General features: G+C 41.1%; 1 protein-coding gene across 8 annotated transcripts in view; it reads right to left on the minus strand.

The window, feature by feature from the left end:
• Nucleotides 1-25,356, minus strand: part of LOC143677141 (tumor necrosis factor receptor superfamily member 10A-like) — a 69,571-nt gene that overhangs the window by 27,833 nt on the left and 16,382 nt on the right. For 6 of the 8 annotated variants that reach the window (XM_077152780.1, XM_077152779.1, XM_077152778.1 and 3 more), the window contains 6 exons: nt 23,183-23,296; nt 22,369-22,480; nt 21,339-21,412; nt 20,603-20,628; nt 20,007-20,183; nt 16,728-16,803 (listed from right to left, as the gene is read on the minus strand). In XM_077152780.1, coding sequence (XP_077008895.1) covers nt 16,728-16,803; nt 20,007-20,183; nt 20,603-20,628; nt 21,339-21,412; nt 22,369-22,480; nt 23,183-23,296 — 579 coding nt within the window. Of the gene's footprint in view, nt 1-12,826; nt 13,435-16,727; nt 16,804-20,006; nt 20,184-20,602; nt 20,629-21,338; nt 21,413-22,368; nt 22,481-23,182; nt 23,297-25,356 lie in introns of those variants that run through there. The other 2 variants (XM_077152783.1, XM_077152782.1) reach the window with 2 other exon arrangements.

A 25,356-nucleotide genomic window follows, 5' to 3' on the forward strand; every position in this document is an offset into this window, starting at 1 on the left:
TAAGATATGGCTTTTCTGGAGTACATTATATTTTCAAACCAGTACACTGACAAACCCTTAGCTAGACTGGCAAAGTCAAAAAGAGAGAGGACACAAATTACTAACGTCCCAGAAATGGAAGAGAGGACGTTACTACCAATCCTACTGAAATAAAAAGGACTGTAAGAGGATAATATGAATTGTATGCCCCCAAATTAGATAACCTAGATGAAATGGGAAAATTCTAAGAGCACACAAACTACCTAAAGTGATTCAAGAAGAAATAGAAGACCACAACCAAATATAAACAAAAGATAGAATGAGTATTCACAAACCTCCCAACAAAGGAGAACCAGATGCCACTGGTGAATTTTACCATTCATTCCAATAATGATTAATACCAACCTGCTGAAATGCTTCCAAAAAAACTGAAGAGAAGGGAATACTTCTTATTCAATGATGCCAACGTCACCCTAATATCAAAGCCAGATAAAGATACCACACAAAAGAAAATTACAGAACATCTCTTATGAATATAAATGCAAAAATACTTAAAACCAAATCCAAAAGCACATTAAAAGAAGTATACACCAAATAAGATATAACCCCAGGTATGCAAGTGTGGTTCAACATCAGAAAACCAGTTAATGCAATAACCACATTACCAGAATGAAGGAAAAGACTACAGTGATCAACTCAACATAAAAAGCCATTTGACAATATCTGGCAGGGCTTCTTGATAAAAGTACTTAGAAATCTAAAAATAAAGAAAGCATCCTCCACATGATAAGGGACATATATGAAAAACTCACAGCTAACGTCATACTTAATGGTGAAAGACTGAAAACTTTCCCTCTAAGGCAAGGATATCACTGTCACCATATCATTTAATGTTGTATCATAGTTCTAGCCAGAGCAATTAGACTAGAAAAAGAAAAAAGAGGCATTCCAAATAGAAAGGAAGAAGTAAAACCATTTCTATTTGCAAATGATGTGATTTTATATATAGAAAATTCTGAAAAATATACAAAGCTACTAGAGCTAATAAATGAATTCAGCAAAGTGGCAGGGAACAAGCTCAAAAAGGAAAAATTAGTAAGATTTCTGTATACTAATAGTTAACAATCTGAAGAATAAATCTAGGAAAACATTCCACTTACAATAGCAACTAAAAGAATCAATATCTAGGAACAAATTTAACCAAGGTTGTAAAGGACTTTTGCATGGAAAACTGCAAACATTGCTAAAAGAAATCAAAGAAGACCTAAATAAATGGAAAGATATTCTATATTCATGGATTGGAAGAATATATATAAACATACCACTTCTACCTAAAGCTATACAGATTTAATACAATTCCGATCAAAATTTAAGCTCAAGTTGTTGAGCTTTCTTTGCAGAAATGGAAAAAAGGCAATCATCAAATTTATATGGAACAGTAAAGAGCCTCCAAAAGCCATAACCATTTTGATAAAGAAGGACAAAGTTGGAGGACACACATATAACAGCTTTTAAACTTAATACAGAGCTACAGTAATAAAAAAGAGTTGTACTGGTACAAGGACAGACAGACCAATGGAATCAAATTGAGAGTTCAGAAATAAATTCTCACATCTATGACAAATTGATTTTTAAAAAATTTTTAATTGTGAAATAAAAGAAAAAAACATTAATTTTCAAAGCACATTTCAATGGGTAATTACAGAACAGATTTCAGAGTTTGTTGTGGGTTACCATTCCACTATTTCAGATTTTTTCTTCTAGCTCCTCCAGAACACTGGAGACCCAAAGAAATATCAGTATAGTGATTCAGCAGTCATACTCATCTGTTAGATCCTATTTTTCTCTGTTATAACTCCTCCTTCTCCTTTGATCCTTCTCCCAATATACAGGGATCATTAGGCGATGCCCATTCTGACTTTTGCATGTTGAGAAGGAATGTCAGCACTAAAGGACAGGGTGATGTAATTAGTTGGTCATCTTGGAAAGACTGGTACCTCTGGTTTTCAGGATCTATCTGGCCTTGGAACCCTCTGGAAATTATAGGGTCCAGGAAAGCAAACTTAGTGCATAAAATACAGAGTCTCAGTTCAAGTTCTTTTTTTCAAAATATTTTTATTGAGAAATATCCACATACATACAGCCCAACCATATTACACAAGCAATGGCTCACACTGTAATCATATAGTTTTGTGTTCTTCACCATAATCATTTTCAGAACATTTGCATCACTCCAGAAAAAGAAATAAAAAAACAAAAAAAATCCCTCCTACATTCCATACTCCTTACCCCTCCCTCCCACCGACCCACAGTATTTCAGTCTACCCAATTTTTACGCTTTATCCCCTTTATTATTTATTTATGTTTTGATCCTTTTTTTTAACTCATCTGTTCATACCCTAGAAAAAAAGAACATCAGACACAAAGCTTTCACAGTCACAAAGTCACATTGTAAAAGCTATATAGTTAGACAGCCTTCTTCAAGAATCAAGGCTGCTAGAACAAAGTTCACCAGTTTCAGGTACTTCCCTCTAGCCACTTCAATACAGCATAAACTAAAAAAGCGATATCTATATAAAATAAGAATAACTCTAAGATAACCTCCTAACTCTGGTTTAAATCTCTCAGTCACTGAGACTTAATTTTGTTTCATTTCTCTTCTCCTCCTTTTAGTCAAGAATGCTTTCTCATTTCCATGATGCTGAGTCCCAGCTCATCCCTAGGAGTCAGGTTCCACATTGCCAGGGAGAGTTACACCCCTGGGAATCATGTCCCACATAGTGGGGAGGGCAGTGAATTCATCTGACAAGTTGGTTTAGAGAGAGGTCACATTTGCTAACAAAAGAAGCTCTCTGGGGGTGACTCTTAGGCATAATTATCAGTAGGCTTAGCCCCTCCTTTTCAGGAATAAGCTTCTTAGGGGCAAACCCCAAGGTTGAGGATTGAATTCTAGGTGTTTTAACAGTTAACAGGAGTGATGTTGGTTGAGGTTTAGAAAACCATGGCAATTAGCACTACCTAACTGAAGCTTGCATAAGAGTAGCCTCCAGAATAGCCTCTTGACTCTGTTTGATCTCTCTTAGCCACTGATGCTTTATTTTATTACAACTTCTTTCCACCCTTTTGGTCAGGAAGGAATGGTCAATCCCACAGTGCCAGGCCCAGACTCATCCCTGGGAGTCACATCCCATGTTATCAGGGAGATTTTCACCCGTGAATGAAGTTGGTCTATATATATATAGAGAGAGAGAAAGACCACATCTGAGCAACAAAAGAGGCTTCCTGGAAGTGACCCTTAGGCCTCATTTAGGTAGTCTTAGCTTCTCCACTACAGAAATAAGTTTCATAAGGGCAAACCTCAAAATCAAGGGCTTGGCCTATTTTCTTGAGAGACCCCATTGGTTGAGAGGGTACCTAGGATTTTCCCAGATGGGAAAGTTTAATAGTTCCATATATTTTTTCCTTTAGACCCTCAAGGAACTCTACCAATACTTTTAATTATCAGCTCACCATAATCTGAAACGTATTCTAGCATTACATTAATCTATACAGAATTACAAAGCCTCATTCCCATTCTGGACTCCAGAAGTTTGGGTTCTTCAAATGAGCTATTGTTGGTTTAGACTGTGTGTTACAGAGAATTTACATTCTATACATCATAAACCTCTCTGCCTTTGGTCTCATACAGTAGGTGGAGGTCTAGAGTACATATATCTTTTACCCTGTATTCTGATTTACCTTATTCCCAGGCAGATTGGCTTCATCTTTATATATAATTGAGGCCTGATCTCTTTTTTTGGTTATTTTAATTATTATTGTATTAGCTATGCTAACTTTCAGGGCTGCAGCACTCTATTTCTGGTGTCACAGAGTTATTCAAAGTTCAAGGGAAAATACCAGCTGCTACATATATAGCTCAGTGTCTCAGAATCTAGACATATATTTACAATTTCAAACAAAGTGTGGCTGCTATAAGGGATTATAATCTAGGCTTCAATTTTCTTGTAAGTATTTTCTGAAAGGGATCTTACATATTTGTTCATCTTGTTTCTGGCTTATTTTGTACAACACATTGCCCCCAGTGTGTTTATTCAGTTTGTTGCATGCCTCTCGATGTCCTTCCCTTTTATAGTCACACCATATTCCATCATATAAATGTATCATAGTTCACCATTCTGCTTCTCAGTCATTGTACCCTTTGGCTCCTTCCATCTATTGGCCATCATGGATAATGTCCAAAATACACAAACCATGACTCACAGTACCCTCACTTGGGTGTAGAGTCAGCCCCACTCTCAGTTTCAGACAATTTTCATTGGACCATAGAGACAAAGAACTGGCAAACAAAGCCTCACTAAATAAATCAAAATCATCCCTTATTTCTTGCCCCCCCCCCATCAGTTCCTCCTGGCAGTACTCTGTACTATTGACGTCTTTCTGTTAACTACTGGCCACAGTATACACTTTTAGTTTCCCCCCATACCCCTCTACTATTGACTTTTTGCCAAATATCAAGCCTTTGAAATAGTTCACAGGAGAATTTATTTATAATTGCAGATTTAGTCAGTGGGATACATGGCACTGTACATCCCCTTCCAATCATATTCACCTTCAATATGGCAATGTCACTTATAACCCCACCAATTAGTTACCATCACTTCTATCCTTTACCTTATATTTAAGTTCAACCTCATTGGGTAGCCTTTCCCCATCTCTAGTTTCCATGTACCTCTAGGTCTGCTACATTCTACAATGTAACTTCTGAGATTGCCTTTGACAGAATCATAATAGCAAAATCAAATGGTATCTGTCCTTTCTCATCTGACTTATTTCACTCAGCATTATGCCCTTAAGATTCATCCATGTGGTCATATGCTTCAAGAGCTCATTTCATCTTACTGTTGCATAATATTCCATTATATGTACATACCACATTTTGTTTATCCACTCCTCTGTTGATGGGCTTAAACTGTTTCCATCTTTTGGCAATTGTGAATAGTGCCACTGTGAACATTGGTGTGAAAATGTCTGTTTCTTGTCACTGCTTTCAGCTCTTCTGGGTATACATTGTGTATTGATATTGCTGGGTATACAGGACAACTCAATAGTTACTTTTCTGAGGAATCACCAAACTGTTTTCCACAACAGCTGCACCATTATATGCTCCCACCAACAGTAAATAAGTGTTTCAATTTCTCCACATCTTCTCCAACATTTGTAATTTTCTGTCTGTTTACTAGCAGCCACTCTAATAGGTGAGAGGTGATATCTCATTGCTGTATGGATCTAAATTTCCCTTGTAGCTGATGAAGATAAGCATCTCTTCATGTATTTTTTAGCCATCTGTATTGGCTCTTCAGAAAAGTGTCTGTTCATATATCCTCAGCGCATTTTGTAATTGGGTTGTTTGTTCTTTTGTTGTTAGGTTGCATAATTTATTTGTGTATATGGGATATCAAGCCTTTATCCAATGGGTGGTATCCAAATATTTTCTCCTATTGAGTTGGCTGGGGGCCTCTTCACCTTTTTGGCAAAGTTCTTTAAGGCATGGATGCATTTGATTTTAAGGAGTTTCTTTCACTGCTTGTGCCAAAATCATTGGAAACCCTAGTTACACTAAAAAAGGAAAGTGGGGTGGGAGGACTAATGAACACTTCCTGACTTTAAAGCTTATCATAAAGCCACAATGACAAAAAGCAAACAAACAAAAAACAGCATGATATTGGCAAAAACAATATGATACTGGCACAAAGACAGAAGTATTGCCCAATGGAATCAAATCAAGAGTGTGCAGATAGATGACCAAATATATGGACAATTGATCTTTGATAAGGCCCCCAAATCCACTGAACTGGGACAGAATAGTATTTTCAATAAACAGGCATGGGAGAATTGGACATCAATAGTCTAAAGAATGAAACAGGACCCCCACCTTACACCCTATATAAAAATTAATTCAAAGTGGATTAAAGACTTAAATAAAAGAGCCAGTACCATAAAACTTCTAGAAGAAAATATAAGGAAGCATCTTTAAGATTTAGTAATAGAGGCGGGCCACAGTGGCTCAGCAGGCAGAGTCTTGCCTGCCATGCCAGAGACACGGGTTCGATTCCTGGTGCTTGCCCATGCAAAAAACCCCACAAAGATTTAGTAATAGGAGGTAGCTTCTTAAGCTTTACACCTAAAGCATAAGCAGCAAAAGAATAGGCACCTTTCTGAAGAACAAATACAGACATACTTGTCTTGTTTCCAGTCTTAGGGGGAAAGTTTCAGTCTCTTACCTTTGAGTACTATGCTGTCTATGGGTTTTTCATATGCGCCTTTTATCATATTGAGGAAGTTACCTTTGATTCCTACCTTTTGAAATGTTTTTAGCAGGAAAGAATGTTGAATTTTGTTGAATGCTTTTTCAGCATCAATCGAAATGATTATGTGATTTTTCCCTTTTGACTTGTTCATGTGCTGTATTACCTTAATTGATTTTCTTGTGTTGAACCATCCTTACATTCTTAGTTTAAACTCCACTTGCTTGTGTTGTATAACTATTTTAATGTGTTGTTGGATTTGATTTGCTAGTGTTTTGTTGAGAATTTTCGCATCTATGTTCCATTAAGGAGAATGGCCTGTAGTTTTCCTTTCTAATGGCATTTTTGCCCGATTTTGGTGATGTTAACTTCATAAAGTGAGTTAAGTAGCTTGTTATCTTTTTCCTCAATGTTTTGGAAAAATTTGAGCAGGATTGGTGCTAGTTCTTTTTGGAATGGTTGATAAAATTCCCCTGTGAAGCCATCTGGCCCTGGGCTTTTCTTTATAGGAAGATTTTTGATGACTGATCGAATTTCTTTACTTGTGATTGGTTTGTTAAGATCTTCCATTTCTTTTTGAGTTGGTGTCGTTTGTTCATGTTTCCAGGAATTTGCCAAATTCATCTAAGTTGTCTAATTTGTACCCTCTTATGATTTTTTGTTTGTTTCTTTAGGGTCTGTATTAATGACCCCCCTCTCATTTCTGATTTTGTTTATTTGTATCCTCTCTCTTTTTTTTCTTTGTCAGCTTACTAGTGGTCCATCTATTTTATTGATTTTCTCGAAGAACCAACTTTTGTTTTTATCGATTCATTCTAATGTTCTTTTGTTCTCCCATTCATTTAAGTCTTTGTTATTTCTCTTTATTTCTCTTCTTCTATTTTCTTTGAGGTTAGTTTGCTTTTCTTTCTCAAGTTCCTCTAGGTGAGCAGTTAAGTCCTCAATTTTTGCTCTTTCTTCTTTTTTGATATAGGGATTTAGGACAAAAACTTTTCCCTCTCAGCACAGTCTTTGCTGCATTCCATAATAATATGTTGTATTCTCGTTTTCATTTGTCTCAGATAGCTACCAATATCTCTGGTGATTTCTTCTTTGACCCACTGTTTTTTTAAGAATGTGTTATTGTATATATATGGACATCTCCAAACATCCATGTCTCTGTTCTAACATCATATAATCTTTTAATATGTATATGCCAATAATTAATCTATTGTCTATCATTTCCAAGTCCACCCTTTATTGATTGAATGCTCTGCAGTAACAGAACTGAACCTTGTGTGAATGTTTCATTTGCCAGCTGGCCCAATATTAAACTTTGTCAGTAGAGGGTGCTGTAGGGACACTGGAGGACAAAGAGATTTCTCTTGATTCGGGTGTGCCTCACTCTCCAGGATCGTGCAGCTTCTTCGGGATTCAGTTCCAGCAATGCTTGGTGGCCAACAGCGCATGACCACCAACCCCCTGGACAGCTTTGTGGCCTCAGCCATCTTCTTCACCATCCAAGGAACCACAGTTGTGCCCTCTCTATCGAGGTCTTGCTCTCAGCTCTGGGGTTAGAGGGCTTTTTCTTGGGTCCTTTATCTCAACCCTAGGTGTACAGGCGTCTCCTTTATCTGCCACTCCTTTATTCTTTAGTTCTTTTGACTCCTAATTGCCATTCCCTGATTACTCCAATTGCTTATTATAGTTAATAATTTTTAAATTAAATTTTACTATTCTAATTATCTTGTGGTTTCTCTCTCCCGAATGGACCCAACTAATTCAATGTAATATCAAGTCTTTTCATTTCTTTCTTTCTTTTTTTAATTTCAGGAAAGTTTCCTTGAATAATAGTTTTTAGCATTTGTTCTGTTTCATTTTCAGGGACTCTTATTATTATTATTATTATTATTATTATTTTGCAGTCCACCTTCAGCATTTAATTGAAGGCCCAAGACATAGAATTCATGGACAAACATTGCCATATGCATTATCTTATCTTTTTGCACTGATGTTCCCTTCTAAATGATTTTGTCATTTATTTTCCATACTGATGTTTTATTTAAAAAGTTTACTCATATACTTCATAAAGTTATTGTGGGCTGTTGCAAATTAAACATGTTGATGGGAAGGATATATGAGGCTCCTTCTATAAGGATGGTATAGAAATATGGCATTGAAGATTTTCAAATAAGCATGACCCCAAATTCAAATGCTGTTTCTTACATACTGCCGGCAGGAGCTTCTTAGTTATTATTGAGACCATTGCTGCTACATAATCTCCATATATTTGTGAAAGTTCTCATTGTTTGGTGGTTATTGATTTCTAGCTTCATGCCATTGTGATTAGAGAAAGTACTTTGAATAATTTCAATGTTTTTAAATTTATAGTGACCTGCTTTGTGCATATGATCTATCCTGTAGAATGTTCCATGAGCACTAGAGAATAGTGTAAATCCTGGTGTTTTGAGTTGTAATGACTGTAATGAATTAGTTCTAATTCATTTATCAACTTGATTAAGTTCTCTATTTCTTTGGTGATCCTTTGTCTGGTTGTTCTGTCTATAGAGGAGAGTTGTGTATCGAAGTCTCCCACTATTATTGTTGAAACATCTATAGCTCCCTTCAGTCTTGCCAATGTTTGCCTCATGTGCCCTGGAGCTCTTTGATTTGGTGTATAAACATTAATGATTGTTATTTCCTCTTGGGGAATTGTCCCTTTTATTAATGTGTCATGTCCTCTTTGTCTTTTATGATGTCTTTACATTTAAAGTCTATTTTCTCTGATATTAGTATAGCTACTCCAGCTTTCTTTTAGTTACAGCTTGCATAGAACATCTTTTTCCATCCTTTCAATCTGTTTGTGTCCTTGTGTTCTACTTTGCTAGCTCCTGGAATGCAATATGCCAGAAGTGGAATGACTTTTAAAAAGTAGAATTTAGTAAGTTGCTAGTTTACAGTTCTAAGGCCAAGAAAATATCCCAATTGAAATAAGTCTATAAAAATGTCCAATCTAAGGCATCCAAGGAAAGATACCTTGGTTCAAGAAGGCTGATGAAGTTCAGGGTTTCTCTCTTGGCTGGAAGGGCACATGGCGAACACGGTCGGGGTTTCTCTCACATCTGGAAAGGCACGTGGCGAACATGGTGTCATCTGCTAGCTTTCTCTCCTGGCATCCTGTTTCATGAAGGTCCCCAGGAGAAATTTTCCTTCTTCATCTCTGAAGGTCGCTGGCTGGTGGACTCGGCTTCTCATGGCTATCTCATTCTGCTCTTTCAGAATCTCCTGCTTTCTCCAAAAATGTTTCCTCTTTTATAGGATTCCACTAAATTAATCAAGACCCACCTGAATGGGAGAAGACATGTTTCCACCTAATCCAGCACAACAATCACTCTTGATTGAGTCACATCTTCAGGGAGATGACCTTATGAAAGTTTCAAACATACAGTACTGAATAGGGATTAGAAGAAATGGCTGCCTTTACAAAATGGGATTAGGATTAAAACATGGCTTTTCTAGGGGACATACATCCTTTCAAACCAGCACACCTTATTATGTCTAGGATTATAGTTTTTAATCCATTCTGTCAATATGTACTTTCAATTGGTGAGTTTAGTCTGTTAATGTTCAGTTATTACTATAAAAGCAGTTCTTGAATCTACCATCTTATCTTTTAGTTTTTATTTGTCAGATCTGTGTATTCTTTTCCCACTTTATCTTTTTATCCTTTTAATACTGGTATTGGTACTCTTCAATTCTGTGCCCTCCTCCAGAACCCCCCTCTCCTGTTTTTTTTTTTCCCCAGCTGACAGTCCTCCCTTCAGTATTTCTTATAGGGCAGGCCTCTTGTTGACTAGTTCTCTCGGTATTTGTCTTTGAAGATTTTAATCTCTTCCTCAATTTTGAAGGACAACTTGGCTAGATAAAGACTTCTTGGCTGGAAGGCTTTCTTGTTAAGGACCTTAAATATATCATACCACTGCTTTCTAGCCTTTTGAGTAGTCTGTACTCAGTCCTATGTGATTTCCCTTGTATGTAGTAGGTCACTTTTCTTATGCTCCTTTCAGGACTGCTTTTCCACAAAACTTTTCCTCTTTGATTTGCATATTTGTCCTTTATAAGGTGTTAGGTTCAGGTGTCAACTTGGCTGGGTGATAGTGCCTAGTTCTGTTGCTGTGGACTTGAATCACTAGCATGTGAAATTAATCTATGGCTGATTATATCCGTAGTCGGTTAAAGGAAGTGCCTTGCACAATGAGTGATATTAAATTTAATTAGCTGGATGCTTAAGAGAGAGAGGTTAGAAGAGAGCTCAGCACAGCGCAGCCCTAACAGCTCTACCTGTCTCATCTCAGGACTCACAGCTCAGCCCAGATGTTTGGAGATGCAGAAAGGAATCACCCTGGGGAAGGCTGTTTGAGCTCAGGAGTCCGGAGAGAGAAGGCCAGCAGATGTCTCCCTGTGACTTTCCATGTAACAGAGATCTTTAGATGAAGGCTAGCTGCCTTTCCTCTGAAGAACTGTAATTAAAAATATATATATTGTTATTGATAAATCTTAACATACAAACATTCCATACATGGTTTACAATCAGTGGTTCACAAAATCATCACATATTTGCACATTCCTCATTTTTCAAGAGCTATAAATTTTTAACTAAAGAAATCCCCTTATTAAGAGCCAATCCATCTCTGGTGTGTTGCATTTTGGCAGCTTTAGCAAACTAAAACATGAGGGTGGGAAGTTTTCCCTGATTTTATCTTCAATTAACTTTCCCAGCCCTTTACTTTTTGCTTCTCCTTCTAGGACACTGATAATATTTATATTTGTGTGCTTTTTTTTGTCCATCATTTCCCTAAGATCCAGTTCCATTTTTTCCATCTTTCTCGACATTTGTTCTTTTGTGTACTCTGGTTCAATTCCTCTGTCTTCTAGCTGATTTATTTTTCCTTCTGCATCTTCAAATCTGTTATTGTGTGTCTCTAGTATATTTCTAATTTGGTCTACTGTACCTTTCATCTCTGTGAGAGCTGCGATTTTTCTATTTAATCTTTTGAATTCTTCTTTATACCCTTCTAGTGTCTTCCTGGTATCCTTTATTTCTTTATAAATATCCTTAAGTAGTTTTTCCTTATTCTGTGTCCCCTCTGGGGTTTTGATTTGATTTGATCATTTGGCTGGGCCAGTTCTGCCTGGATCTTCATGTGCTTTGTGATTTTCTGTTGTGTTTGAGGCATTTGATCATCTTAATAAGGTTATTTTGCAAGTTAGTTTCCTTCACTCATCTAAAATTTTGTATTTACTTGGTTTTGCATTGAAGGTTCCCTTTTACACTTGGTTTGTCAGTAATTCCCCACCAAACGAAGGCCCGGATCTCATGTAGGGGGTATAATTCTATTTGAGGGTCTAGAAAAGGTTAGCAGAGGTGCACAGGTAGCTCAGATCCCTGCCCACTATGCGGAAGATCTGGGCATAACTCCTGGCCCTTGCTTACCCCCTCCCCAAATAAACACACCTCAGTAGGCCCTGAAGTCAGAAGGAGACACTCCAAAATAAATTGGGAATGAACTCAGACTGGTGCCCACAGAAGAGAGAGAAAGTTAAAAATATATTTTTAAAACCCCATAAATATAAATATACAAATAAAAATAGTAATACTAATAATAAAAATATAGAAAAACATATTTTTAAAAACCTAGGCAAATAGGGAGTTTGCCGGACTGCATTTACTGCTCATTCCAAGCAGGTGGTGCTCCTAAAGCACCTCCTCCCCTCTGGCCCACCCCCCCAACTACAGTGGCCGGCTGGGAAAATGTTGTGCACTGTGACGGGGACTGTCTCGGTGCATGGCAGCAAGATAAACAATCCTGGCACATGGGACTGGGGAGCAGTTGCAGTGCTCAGCAAGCAGCCAGTCACAGCACCCCGCATCTGGCAGATCAGCTGTTTACCATGCCCGATGGGATGGCTATCCATGGTTCCTGGTTGGGTGACTGATCCCAGTGCCCAGGGGTGCAAGCTTTTTGCAATGGATGGCTAAGCACACCTCTGGGCAACCCATGGGTGCTGCTGGCTGTGGAGCCATGCTGGGCAGTTCCCCAGCCAACAGTCGGGCAGGCTAGAGTAGAGGGATGATCAGTTCCCTCGGATCCACACTTCCCTGCATGCTGCCCCCCTGGTGGGGGTCACGGCTGATCAGTCCACCCTGCTCTCCCCGTCCAAACTCCCCATCTCTCTCCTCCTTATGAAATATTGAAGATCCTCTTCAATTACTCACTCCCCCAGGACTGCAGTACCAGGTCAGTTTTTCCCCCATCCCCAATCTTGTTCTGTGGAGCAGGGGTGAATCCAGTTTCCCAGAAGTCTCCCAATTGATATATATATATTTTTTTAAGAAATAAAATGATAATACAGAGAAAAAATAGAAAAAATATATATAAAAAACAAACAAACAAACAAAAAAAACTATAGCTCAGATGCAGCTTCATTCAGTGTTTTAACATAATTACATTACACCAACTGATATTTAATATGATTTTATTGAGATATATTCACACACCATATAACCCACCCAAAATATACAATGGTTCACAGTATCGTCACATACTGTGCATTCATTATCATGATCATTTTTAGAACATTTGTATTACTCCAGAAAAAAGGAATAAAAAGAAAAAAGAAAACCTCCCATACCCCTTACCCATCTATCTTACTGATTACTACTATTGCATCCTACTCAATTTTAAGACTACAATAGAGATGTGCTATTGTGCTGTCTGATAGAAGAAAATCCATACAAATATAAGCAACTGACTCTCTATTTTTTGTAATATAGTTATACAAGTATTATCCAAGATCAGGGCTACTGGATTACAGTTCAACAACTTCAGGTATTTCCTTCTGGCTATTCTAAAACACTAGACACAAAAGAAATATCTACATAACAAGTCAGTAGTCACAATCAATTGTTAAATCCTAATTTCTCAGTTACACCCTCCTCCTTCTCATTTGATCTTTCTCTCAATCTTCAGAGATATCTTGGCAATGTCATTTTAACTTCTCTGTGTATTATGGGGAACAGCAATAAAACTTGTTGATGTTTTTGGAGAGATTGGTACCTCTGGGTTTCGGGGCTTATCTGGCGTAGGATCAATCTGGAGGCCTTATGTTTCTGGAAAAAATAAACTTACTAAGAAAAAATATTTATAGAGACTTAGATAGAACCCAGGATCCTCCCTAGGGTTTTCAGGAATACTGTCAGTTGGAGCTTGGCATACTGATACTGTGGTAGTCTGCAACAACTGGCTAAAGCTTGCATAAGAGTAACCATAAGAATGACCTCTCGACTCTATTTGAAATCTCTTAGCCACTGAAACTCTACTTTGTTCCATTTCTTTAACCCCTTCTGGTCAAGAAGGCATTGTCTATCACACAAGGCCAGGGTCAGGCGCATCCCTAGAAGTCATGTCCCATGATGCCAGGGAGACTTACACCTCTGGAAGTCATATCCCACATAAAGGGGAGTGTAGAGATTTTATTTGCAGAGTTGGGTTAAAGAGAAAGGCCACACCTGAGCAACAAAAGAGGCTCTCTGGGGGTGACACTTAGGCATAATTACATGCAGACCTAGTTTTGCCATTGCATAAATAAGTTTCATAAGGGCAAGGCTCAAGATTGAGGGCTTAGCTTATTAACTTGACTAACTGAGTTTTGACAAGTTTTCCAAACCCACCCAACAGGGAAAAATAATCTCTTCATCAAATGGCGCTGGGAAATCTGGATAGTCATAGGCAGAAGAATTAAAGTGGACTCCTACCTCCCACCATAAAAAATTAATTCAAAATTGGCCAAAGACCTAAATATAAGAGCACAAATTGTAAAACTCCCAGAAGAAAATATAGGGAAGCATTTTCAGGACCTTGTGATAGGCATGGATTCTTAGACTTTACACCAAAAGTATGAATAACAAAAGAAAATATAGATAAATAGGATCTCGCCTATTTATTATTTATTATTAAAATTTAGTTTAAAATTTTAATCCATCAAAGGATGTTATTATGAAAGTAAAAAACAACCTACAAAGTGAAAGAAATTATTTGGAAACTACATATCTAATAAGGGTTTAATATCCAGAATATATAAAGAAACTCTCCAACTCAACAATAAAAAGACAAACAACCCAGTTAAAAGGTAGGCCAAAAAACATCTGAGCAACTTAAATGGACATTTCTCCAAAGAAGATAAACAAATGAAAAACACATGAAAAGATGCTCAACATCACTAGCCATAACAGAGATGTAAATCAAAACTACAGTGAGATACTATTTCACACCGACTAAAATGGCTAAAAAATAAGAAAATAAAAAGTGTTAAATATGGAGAAATAGGAACACTTGATCATGGTTGGTGTGTATGTAAAATGATGCAGCCTCTTGGATGACAGTTTGGTGGTTCCTCAGAAAGATAGGTATAGAATTACCATTTGACCCAGCAATCCTACTTCTAGGCAGATAAAATAACTGAATGAAGGAACTCAGATATTTACACACTGATGTTCAAAGCGGCATTCTTCACAATTGCCTAAAGATGGAAGCAAATCAAGTGCCCATCAATAGAACTGATAAACAAAACATGTTATGTATATGTATATACATACATATATATATGTATATGCATACATAATTATACAAATACATATATATATGTATATATACATATATATATATATATGTATGTATGTATATATACAATGGTTAAGTTCATGTGTCAAATTGGCTAAGTTACGGTATCCAGTTGTTTGGTTCAGCAATCACTGACCTGATGGCTACTGAGAGGATGTTTCATGAGTTTAAATCATCAGAAATTGATTGCATCTATGGCTGATTATATCTACAATCAAGAAAAGAGACTGCCTTCAGGAATGAGCGAAGTCTCATCCAAATGGTTAAAGGATATAAAAGGAAAACTGGTGATTTCACCTGACAGAGAAAAGAATTTCTGTCTCTACTTCAGTCAGCAAGCTTCTCCTGGGGATATCATCAAAACCTCCATTGACAGTCTCAGCTTTGGCTGACCCTAGGAGTTCAAACTTGCCAATCCCCACAGCTGCATGATAATAAATCTCATAATATTTGTATAATATAACCCACAGTTGCATGATAACAAATCTCACAAAATAAACCTCATAATATTTGTATAATATCTCAACATAATGTTTATGTGGCGAACCCTGAATAATAAAACATACAATGAAATATTATTCAGCCATAAAAACAATGAAGTTCTGATTCATGAGACAACACGGATGAACCTTGAAGATATCATGTTGAGTGAAATAAACCAGACAGAAAAGGACGTACTACACTGATATGAAATTTTAGAATAAGAAAATTCATAGAATCAGAAACTGGAGTACAGGTTACAGATGGAGTATGGAATAGGAAGTTACTTGAGTGACACAGAATTCTATTTGGGGTGAAGGAACTTCTTGCAAATGGAGGTGGTAATGGCAACACAACATTGTGAATGTAATTAACACCACTGAATTATACATTTGAATGTCCTTAAAAGGGGGAAATTTTAGCTTGTATATATGTAACTGGGATAAATTAAAATATACAACACAAACAGTGATGCCTACTAAGGACCCTATTAACAATATAATTATAATAATATTCTTTCATCAATTATAACAAAGGTACCACACAAATTCACTAGTTAATAGAGTGGGTTTCTGACAATTTTGCATTTTCTACAAAATGATTTTTCAGTAAACCTATAAATTATCTTAAATTCAGTAAGCCTCATGAGGTGGGCCTCGACTACATCCAAGGCACTGTAGGTTACTCAAAGTTAACAGAGAATCCTGCCCTAGGAGCTGCTGTCAACCCACCAGGGAAGCAAGAAGGGAAATTATAGAGAAAGAAAGCACATATGATACAAGACAGAGTGGAGGGAGAGGCTGTAGCTGGACTAGGACCTCAGAGAAGGAGAACCTGGCTGAAGCTGTGCTCCTATTGAGAGAAGGCCCCAGAGCTGTGCCATCTGCATCTAGTGGAGGAGCAAAGGTGAAGGTCACTGGCTTTCCACCCAACTTGGCCTCACTGTCACTGGGACAGAGCTTGGTGGGGCCAAACCTGTGACAGAGCCACAGTTCAGGCTACTGGGTGCTGCATGGTCAATACAGCCTCCCACTGTCAGCCTGGAGCACAAGTGAGGAGGGAGAACGATGGTAGGAGGGAAGGACGTGGTGATGCAGAACATTTTAGGGTTAGGGTGGGGCAGAGTGGAGGAGAGGAAGAAGGGCAGGGGAAGAGGATTTAGGGCCTGGTGTCCAGGGACCCCCAGTGTAGACGGCCCTGCACCCAGCGTCTCTGCCCTGCTGGGCCCTGACGGCTATGGGGACGACAGGGAGGGCACAGCCCCTGTTCCCTCCACTCCCTCTGCACACGACAAAATACTTACTTTCAATGGGATCTGCACCATGCACTGGAACCAGCTCCATCTTTCTTGTCTGAGACCCTTGAGCCTTTACCTGTCCCTGTAAAACATGGTGGAATCAGGACTCATTCATGATCATGAGTCCTGATTCCAGAACTGACCCTACCAACCTGCTGTGAGACTGGGGCACCCACTTCCCTACTTGGGTTCTGATAGAAACATCATTTAACACCCAACCTGCACCCCCACAGGCTTTGTTTGCTGTTTCTCACTGAGGCTTAAACAACATGCAGTTAAAGGCACAGACCTTCCATCCCTGTTACACTATGTAACCATCACACAAATGAGACAGAATATTTCCTCCTTTACAGAAGGTCCCTTTGAGCCCATCTAGTCAGTACCCACCCTAACATGAGACACACGTCCTCACAGATTTTTTATGAGATGAAGACAGGATAATATATATGAAGACACCCTGAAAACTCCAGGGATAAAATCTATTTATTCAAAAAAATGTGAGAATGCTTTATTATCAATAATAAACCATATCAGTAGACTGAATTAGAAAGAAAACCTCAAATAGACCAATGAAGGATGGAAACGTATTAGGCAAAATGAAACTCCAAATATGACTTTTAAAATACATCTCGGCATGGAAGAAGCATCTATAATGGTAAGAATTTCTTCCTCAACAGAAGACTCAATATCATTCTTAATGGCTGAGTGCTGGAGGACTTGCTTACAAAGTTAAATCAAGACCAACATGCCTTCTGCCCTCGCATCACTGAACATACTCAGAAATTTCTGGCCAATACAAGATATGAATCAAAAAGAAGGGAAAAAATTGGGTCATGTCAGGCAGAGACCCTGGTACTAGGTGGGAGAAGAGCCTGCAGAGTATTAGTTATGGATTTCATTTTCAATAAGTCTAAGTTTGTTACATTAGTTTCCCAATTAAAAAAAAAATTGACTCCTAAAAAAACAGGAAAAGCAGACAAAATAAAAAAATATTTTAGATACGACTATATTCTTAGAAAAACCTTAACTTTAAACTACAACAACTAAAATAAAATTATATCTAGATGATATTCAAAATATGAACTAGCAACACCCTATTAGAAAATATGCTCATAAGAGGATCCAATTCATAGTGATTACAAAATCCGTTAATTACAAAGAAACAGCTTTGACAAGAAATAGGAATAACTGATCTGAAAGAAAACACGAATTCTTAATTAATCTACAATAAAATACATGAATTGATGAATATTATCTTCTTCAAAGGAAAAATATTGAGTAATGAAATGATGAAAGCTTCATTCATTATAGATTAATTGGTGAATTAAATGTTAACACAATCAAAATTCCATTTTTTTTTTTTTTGGTCCAAGCAGGAAGTTCATTAAGTAATTGTATAGATTTTACCTGCCAGGCAAAATTAATAAATGTTTGAAAAAGAATTGAAGAGGTGTTCATTTTTATCAAATATTACATTCGAAAATGACACTTGGTGGATTATTATACATAATGTATTCCTTTTCATTAAAATAACGTATACACATATACATAGAGCAGTTATAAAGCTTTTGGCAAAGAAATCACAAGAATTTATCTATAGTGATAAACTTAAATAAAAATGTACAGGTTGTTGGGGCAATAGTGGGGAAAGTTTCTTTACTGGGCACATCCATTCTACTTAGGATTTCTGTGGATATGTAGTCTCTTCTTTTTAGACACTGTCAACAGTGATTAGACATGTAGGCTGCATTATGGGCCAATGTGATGGTTAGGTGCATGTGTTGGCTTCACCAAGTGATGGTGCCCAGTTGTCTAGTCAAGCAAGTACTGGCTGTGAGGACATTTAGTGGACTTAAATCATCAGTACGTTAATTGCATCTATGGTTGACACATCTACCATTGACTAGGGGGAACGTCTTCTGCAATGACTGGCGTTCAATCTAATTAGGTGAAGGCTTTGAAGGAGAAGTCAGAAGACAGAATCTCCTTCCCCACTTCAGCCAACCAACCTTTCCTCAATGGAGACCTTTGTCAGAGTGGCCAGCTCACGGCCTGCCCTACAGAATTTGGACTTGTGCATCCCCACAGTTGCATGAGACATTTTCATAAAATGAAATATTTACAGATATCTCCTGTGGGTTCTGTTTCCCTAGGGAACTCTGACTACTACAGCCACTTCCTTGTTCTTTCTATTCCTTATCTGTATTAAAAAGAAAAACAAAAACATAGCATCAAGGCAAGAAAATTCATGGCACAGAGCAGTCTAGGTAGAAAGTGATCATTGTCAATTTGGAAGTTGTGATAAAGATGGACCAAAACCAGTGGGAAAGGGCAGAATCAGTTACTACATGACACTGGATAAATGAGATTGTTACTCAGAATAATTCTGGTATCTCTTCATTCCTATTATTCCACAAAATAAATCCCCTTGAAATTATATAGCTAAATGATGGTAACCAAAACACTAAAAATAAACCCTACCTAAGAAAGTAGAGTAGTTGATGCTATCTTAGGGTAGGGGGAGGATTTTCTAATCTTATGAGCAATAAGAAAATAAATGTGTCAGTAGATTTAATTACACAAAATTTAAAACTATAATACATTTTTAAAATAGACAAGATGAAAAAGCAAACAAAGATTAGGAGTCTATCATTTGTATGTGACAAAATGCACAGGGAAAGGACCATGTGTTCATAGTAGGATGCTAATAGATGAGACAAAAATCATAAGCGGATAATTGTAAAAATGTAGATTGAAACAGCTAAAAAATATGTGAATAGACAACCCTATATTTAAATCAATAATTTTTCCCTAGTTACCAAATTTTTTTTAACAAAAGGAACACTCAATGTCAGATCAAAACTTTTGAACTCAATGGAAGACAAAAGCATGTGATTGTGATTGTGTGTGTGTGAGAGTGTGTGTACAGTAAAAAGTACTTCTGCATATTGACCCAGGAATTCTACATCCCATAGGAATGCAGGCTCCCAGCGATGGCCAGAAACCTAGCCTGAGATTTCTTTTCAAATATCCTCAGTGTAACGATTTCAGTAATTGGAAATGTCTACAACATCCTGAGGAATAAACTCCTAAGCTGTGCAGAATGAGCTGCTCTGTCCGGGTGAGCACGGGCCCCCTGCAGGGACGACTCACCCTCACTTCGGCTCCCACCTCTCCCACATCCGCCCTGCCCCCAGGGCCAGGAGAGCCGCCTGGGCTCCCCACTTCCCCCTTTCTACCAGGAGCCCCGGGCGGCAGCGAGGGCACCCCCAGCCCGTCCCTCACCAGGACAGGCTCTGCTTCCACAGGCTTCGGGGCAACAGCTCCCGGCAGCTCTGCCTGCTCCTGGCCTTGGGTTTCCTGTGCAGAGTCCAGGGCGGTCAGCGAGGGGCTCAGCATCTGGTTCTGCACACTGTCCAGAGACCTAGGCCCTCGTGGGAAGCGCCAAGTGTTCGTTAGGACCTTGGGAAGGCAAAGACCCCGGCTCAGGAGTCCACACAGTGGCTCCTGCAGGGACCCCCGGGTGTGGTGGGTCCTGTCGTCATCCCGCTCCCAGGGGTGTCCCCCCAGGACACAGAGGCCCCACACCCCCAGGCCCCTGCTGTCAGCACCATGACCCGGGGCTGGACTCATGAGGCTTCACCTGGCTCGATTGTCACCACCAAGCCCCCAGGTGCAGGGGTGAGGGCGTGTGTGGGTCTCACAAGCAGCAGGCAGGACATAGCACAGCACTGCCAGCAGGGCTCTGGGGCTCAGCCTGCACCTTTGCCTCTTACAGTCACCCCAGAGCCACCAGGCAAATACTCAGAGCTGGGAGTGAGCACAGGAGAAAGTGAGGGGCACCGGGATTCTTCAGGAGGGAACTAACAGTTCACTCTCACCATGCAGCTGGAGCGTTCGCCACAGCCTAGAAGAGAAGAGGGTCTCATTTAGAGACTGGGGACCTTCTCTGCGGCTCCATCCTCCCCAAGGGCACAGCAGATGGGGATGTCTCTGAGGACATCTCCAGGGGTTCACACAGTGACAATGAACACTTGGGACCAGAGACAGGAGGCAGGGGGATAGGGAGGGACCATTTCCAACTCAGGGATGCTTCAGGAGGGGGAGAGAGTGAGCAGAAATGAAAAGAACATAAGCCTGAATGAAAATCTCCTGAATCTGCTCATGAACCCCTCGCCTCTTGACTCTTGTCAACCATCCAGGGAGTTGACAGCCACTCTGGCGGGCCGGGGTACAGACAAGGAAGATGTCCCCATCCTCTGGGACATGGAGGGAAGGGAGGGGCAGCACCGATGTGAGGGTGGATGGATGCAGGCCCTGTGGGGGCAGCTGGGGTGGGGAGAGCACAGGGCATTACCATCTGCTAGAAATAAAACCATGAAAGAAGGACTCGGCAACAGGGGACCCAGCAACCATGCCTCTCCTCCCACCCACACCTCCTGGTACCAGCTGCATCCCATGCGCAGAAGACCCCACCACACACAGGAACAACCAGGACCACCACCATCCCAGTCACGGTGATCAGAACACCTAAGGGAGGAGCGGGCGAGGCAGGAGAGCCAGGGACACTGTCCACCTGCTCCCTGGAAACATTCTGCAATGCCCTTGGTACGGTACCTGTGCTTCGGTGGACACACGCGAGATCTCCCCAGGGGGTACAGGGACTCGCCTCCACCATCCCATCCGGGCACCTAGTGCAGACACGGGGGTAGAGAAGGGTGTCATGGAGAGGGCTGGGGAGGCGAAGAGAGAGGGATGGTCCTCTCCCCAATGCCCCCTGACAAGTTAGTAGAGGAGGAACCTGCTTCTGCGACCCCAGGGCCTAGGGTCCCAGCCCTGTCTCTAGTAGAGTATGGGGGAGGAGCTGAGCCTGAGCAGCTCAGCCAACGGGCTCCCTGCCATGCCTCAGGGGCCGCACCTTCCTGCAGCCACCTGGGCAGGTGAGGGGCCACTTCTCTCCAGGTGGGGTGTCAGCTGAGCCCCTCCTCCAGCAGCCGGTCCTCACTGAGCAGACTCGCCCTTCACCCCCCGGGCTGCCTGACCTGGACCTGCCTCGGCCCAGCACACAGCAGGCACAGCAGGGGAGAGAAGGGGGAGGGAACGGGAGGCCCCTGAACCCCCAGAGAGGGGCAGGCCGGGCCTTATGGAGGGAGCGGGCGAGGGGGCGGCAGGCTGAGCTGGCTCAGGCCTCAGGGCGGGGTGGGAGGAGCTGCCCACCTGGCCTCTTGGTGACTGTGCGGGCTGAGGGCGCTCAGATAAGCACGTTAGAGGGTCTATTCTGACTGCGTTGGTGAAAAGATGAATATAATCCAAGATGGATGGCCATCAGTGAATTCTTTGGATTGCAAAAGCAATCAAACATGTCCGCTAATGCTATCGAGGCCCTCAGCCCTGGCCCCTGTGCCCATGGAGAAGGGTCCCTGCCTGAGGGACTCAGGCTAAGGAGGGGGTGAGTGGGGGTGGTGCAGGGGGCAGTGGTGGGAACAGGCAGGTGGGTGAGGAGGGGCTGACCCCCAGCTCGGAAGAGCCCGCAGACCCAGGGGTGTCCCCAGGGTGGAGGGGCTCCATGGAAGCAGGGGGAGAACAGGGTGGAAGGAGGCCTGGGGGTCTCAGGATGTGTGGGGAGCCCCTGTGCTTCTGGGCTCACCGAGTCTTGCACTTATGGCAGAACTCCGGGACATCTTCTTCAAGGAAAGTACCAGGTTTGCACTGACACTGTGTGTCCCTGGTCCGGATGCAGGGACTGATCTCATCTTCATCTGTGGACAGAGCATAAGGGTCAGAGGCAGGTTTCCCTGCTTGTCCCCAGCCCTTCTTCACCACCCACATCCTCCACTCAGCTCAACTCAGGTCCCCACGTGGAGCCGAGGCTGGTTTCAGGGGCATCACACACGAGGCACAGCAAGAGTGTGACCACACACCTCTCAGCTGTGCTCACACTTACAAAGCGTGCTCCTGAGCGTGCTTCATTATTTAGTGCATGGGCTCAGGAGCACAATCCTTTAGATCACTGGGTCCATGGCAATGGGTGGGTAATTGTCCAAGGGACCCTGCATGGAGAGGAGCTTTGGGGTAATCCCCCAAGCGCCGGCCCTGCAGAGGGGTGGGCGGTATTGTGGGCATGAGGCTGAGAGGCTGAGACCCTTGCCAGGAGCCCAGGGTCCAGATCCTGAGCCCGGCCCCAGCGGAGGCTGAGCTCTCCTCCACGCCTCTGCACCCTCTCCTGGGCTGTCACCACACTGGCCTCCTTGTTGAGGGACAGATTATTATGGACACCTTCAAGGTGAGGGTTTAAAAATTTTCCCTACCAAATAGCATGTATTTAATAATAAATTACTTTTTGTTTTGTTCTGTTAGCTTATATATTAGTTGAGAATCCAGGAGTCCTTATTCAAGTTTGGCTACAATTCCCACTTCATCATCCCGCACAACAAGCCCAGGCACGGAGCCCATATCTGTACCTGAGTTACAAACTGCACAGGGTAAGCAGGAAGAGAGGGCATTCCATTGCCTGGTGTACTCAACTCCAGACTGGCACTGGATACAATTTCTACCATCCTCCGAGAGATGGGTTCCTGTAAATGGAGAGAAAAGCTGATGAACGATCTTCACAGGGACCTAGAGGCAGGCGGGGTTGGGGGAGTAGCAGCACTCTCCTCCAGGCCATCTGGCGCCCCAAACAGGAAAATGGACTCTTCACAGACCCCATTAGCCCCAACAACTCTGCAGCTACTACACATCCTAGACCAGCACTGTCAATAGACATATAATAAAAGCCACTTGTTATACTTTGCAATTGCTGCCAGAATGCAACATACCAGAAATGGAACAGCTTTTATAAAGGGGATTTATTAAGTTATAAGTTTACAGTTCTAAGGCCTTAAAAATGTCCAAACTAAGGCATCCAGAGATAGATACCTTGACTCCAAAGAATGGCTGAATGGTGTCCGGGGTTGCTCTGTCAGGTGGGAAGGCATATGGCTGGTATCTCAGGTCCTTGCTCCTGGTTTGATGTTTTGTGCTTCCAATTCCAGTGGCTTCCTCTCTAAGCATCTGTTGGCCCTCACTTAGTTGCTCCAGGGCAAAACTCTGGGCTTCATCTCTTAGCTTAGCATCTCTTGAGGCCAGTGATTTCTTCTCTCCTGGCTTCTGGGTTCAAGTAATTCCGTCAGCTCCTTCTGCATATCCAGGCATCTATGCCTAACCTTTCTCTGTGCTGGCCATCCAGGCATCTCTGCCGGCACTCCAGCAACTCCAAAAGTCTCCGTCTATGTCAGTTCTGAAGCAACTGTGCTCTCTCCAAAATGTCTCCCTTTTTAAAGGACTCCAGTAAACTAATGAAGACCCACCTTAAATGGGCAGGTCTAGTCAAAAGGTCACACCCACAACTGAGTGGGTCAATCTCCATGGAAACAATCCAATCAAAGTCTCCACCCTAAGCAATAGGTCTGGCCCCACAAGATTGGATCAGGATTGAAAGAAAACAACTTTTCTGGGGTACATAACAATTTTAAACAAACACACCACCCATGAAATTTAAATTTTCTAGTAGATACATTGAAAAAGATAAAGGAAAAAGGTAAAATTGATTTTAACAATGTATTTTATTTCACCCAGTGCAGTACAAATGTCATCATTTCAATATATAATCTAAATAAAAAATTGAGAGATTTTATGTAAAATCCATTTTATGTTGTAACACTGTAACACTTTTCTACTTTCTAAGATAGCCCAACTATTCCAAATTTGTCAGCAATTATGTACTTGCCTGCATGTTTCTCTTAGCTCTGTGCTTTCATTATCTTTCCTCAAGGCTAACTTTGTTGGAAGTTATTTGTCCAGAGGGACAAACATGAAGAAATACTGGGCTGTGTGAGCAACTACACCCATGTATTGTCTCAGCTCTGGGCCCTCTTTTTCCATTCCCACCATAAAACAGTGCCTCCCCCCACGATCAGTTCAGGCCATCATAGCAAGGAATAGCTGTCTCCTCCTGCCATCAAGATGCCAGAGAAGTACCCAATAAATGCTCTCTCTACTTGCTAAGCTGGACTTCTCTGAGTTGTCCTCGGTCTGTTGTACCTCTCGCAGTTTGGTGGAAGGCTGTCTTATTACACAGCACTCACCTTACTCGGAACACATGTTCATCATAACTCTTTGAATTCGATATGAAAACTTCACTTACAGCCCTTCTCAATATGGAATTGCCACATTTCAGAGACTCACTGGCCAGATCTGACTAATTAATGCCTAGGGACAGCCCTGTCCTAGACATTGGAAGTCCACGGAAGAAAATCACAAGCCCTGTCCTCCAAGAGCTCATAGGAAGTGAAGACACAAACAAACGGACAGAAGCAATACAACAATGAAGGAAGAGCCCTCAAGTAAAGCTCTTTCCCTAATATCTTGGGAGATCTGTGGATGAAAGTATAGATCCTGCTGCAGGGTATACAAGAATGATCCAAAGAAGGGGAACGGTGCTCCTCAGGCCTGAGCCCAGGAGGCCAGGAACTGCCCAGGGGCCCTAGCCTTGAGCTGTCCTCCCACCTGCAGGGCCAGGCTCCTTCAGGGACCCTGACTCTGCCCTGCACCATCCACCTGACCATTTCCCAAATCCAAAACCACAACTTAATCT

This window comes from Tamandua tetradactyla, chromosome 3 (genome assembly GCF_023851605.1).
Source record: "Tamandua tetradactyla isolate mTamTet1 chromosome 3, mTamTet1.pri, whole genome shotgun sequence".
NCBI classification, from domain to species: domain Eukaryota; kingdom Metazoa; phylum Chordata; class Mammalia; order Pilosa; family Myrmecophagidae; genus Tamandua; species Tamandua tetradactyla.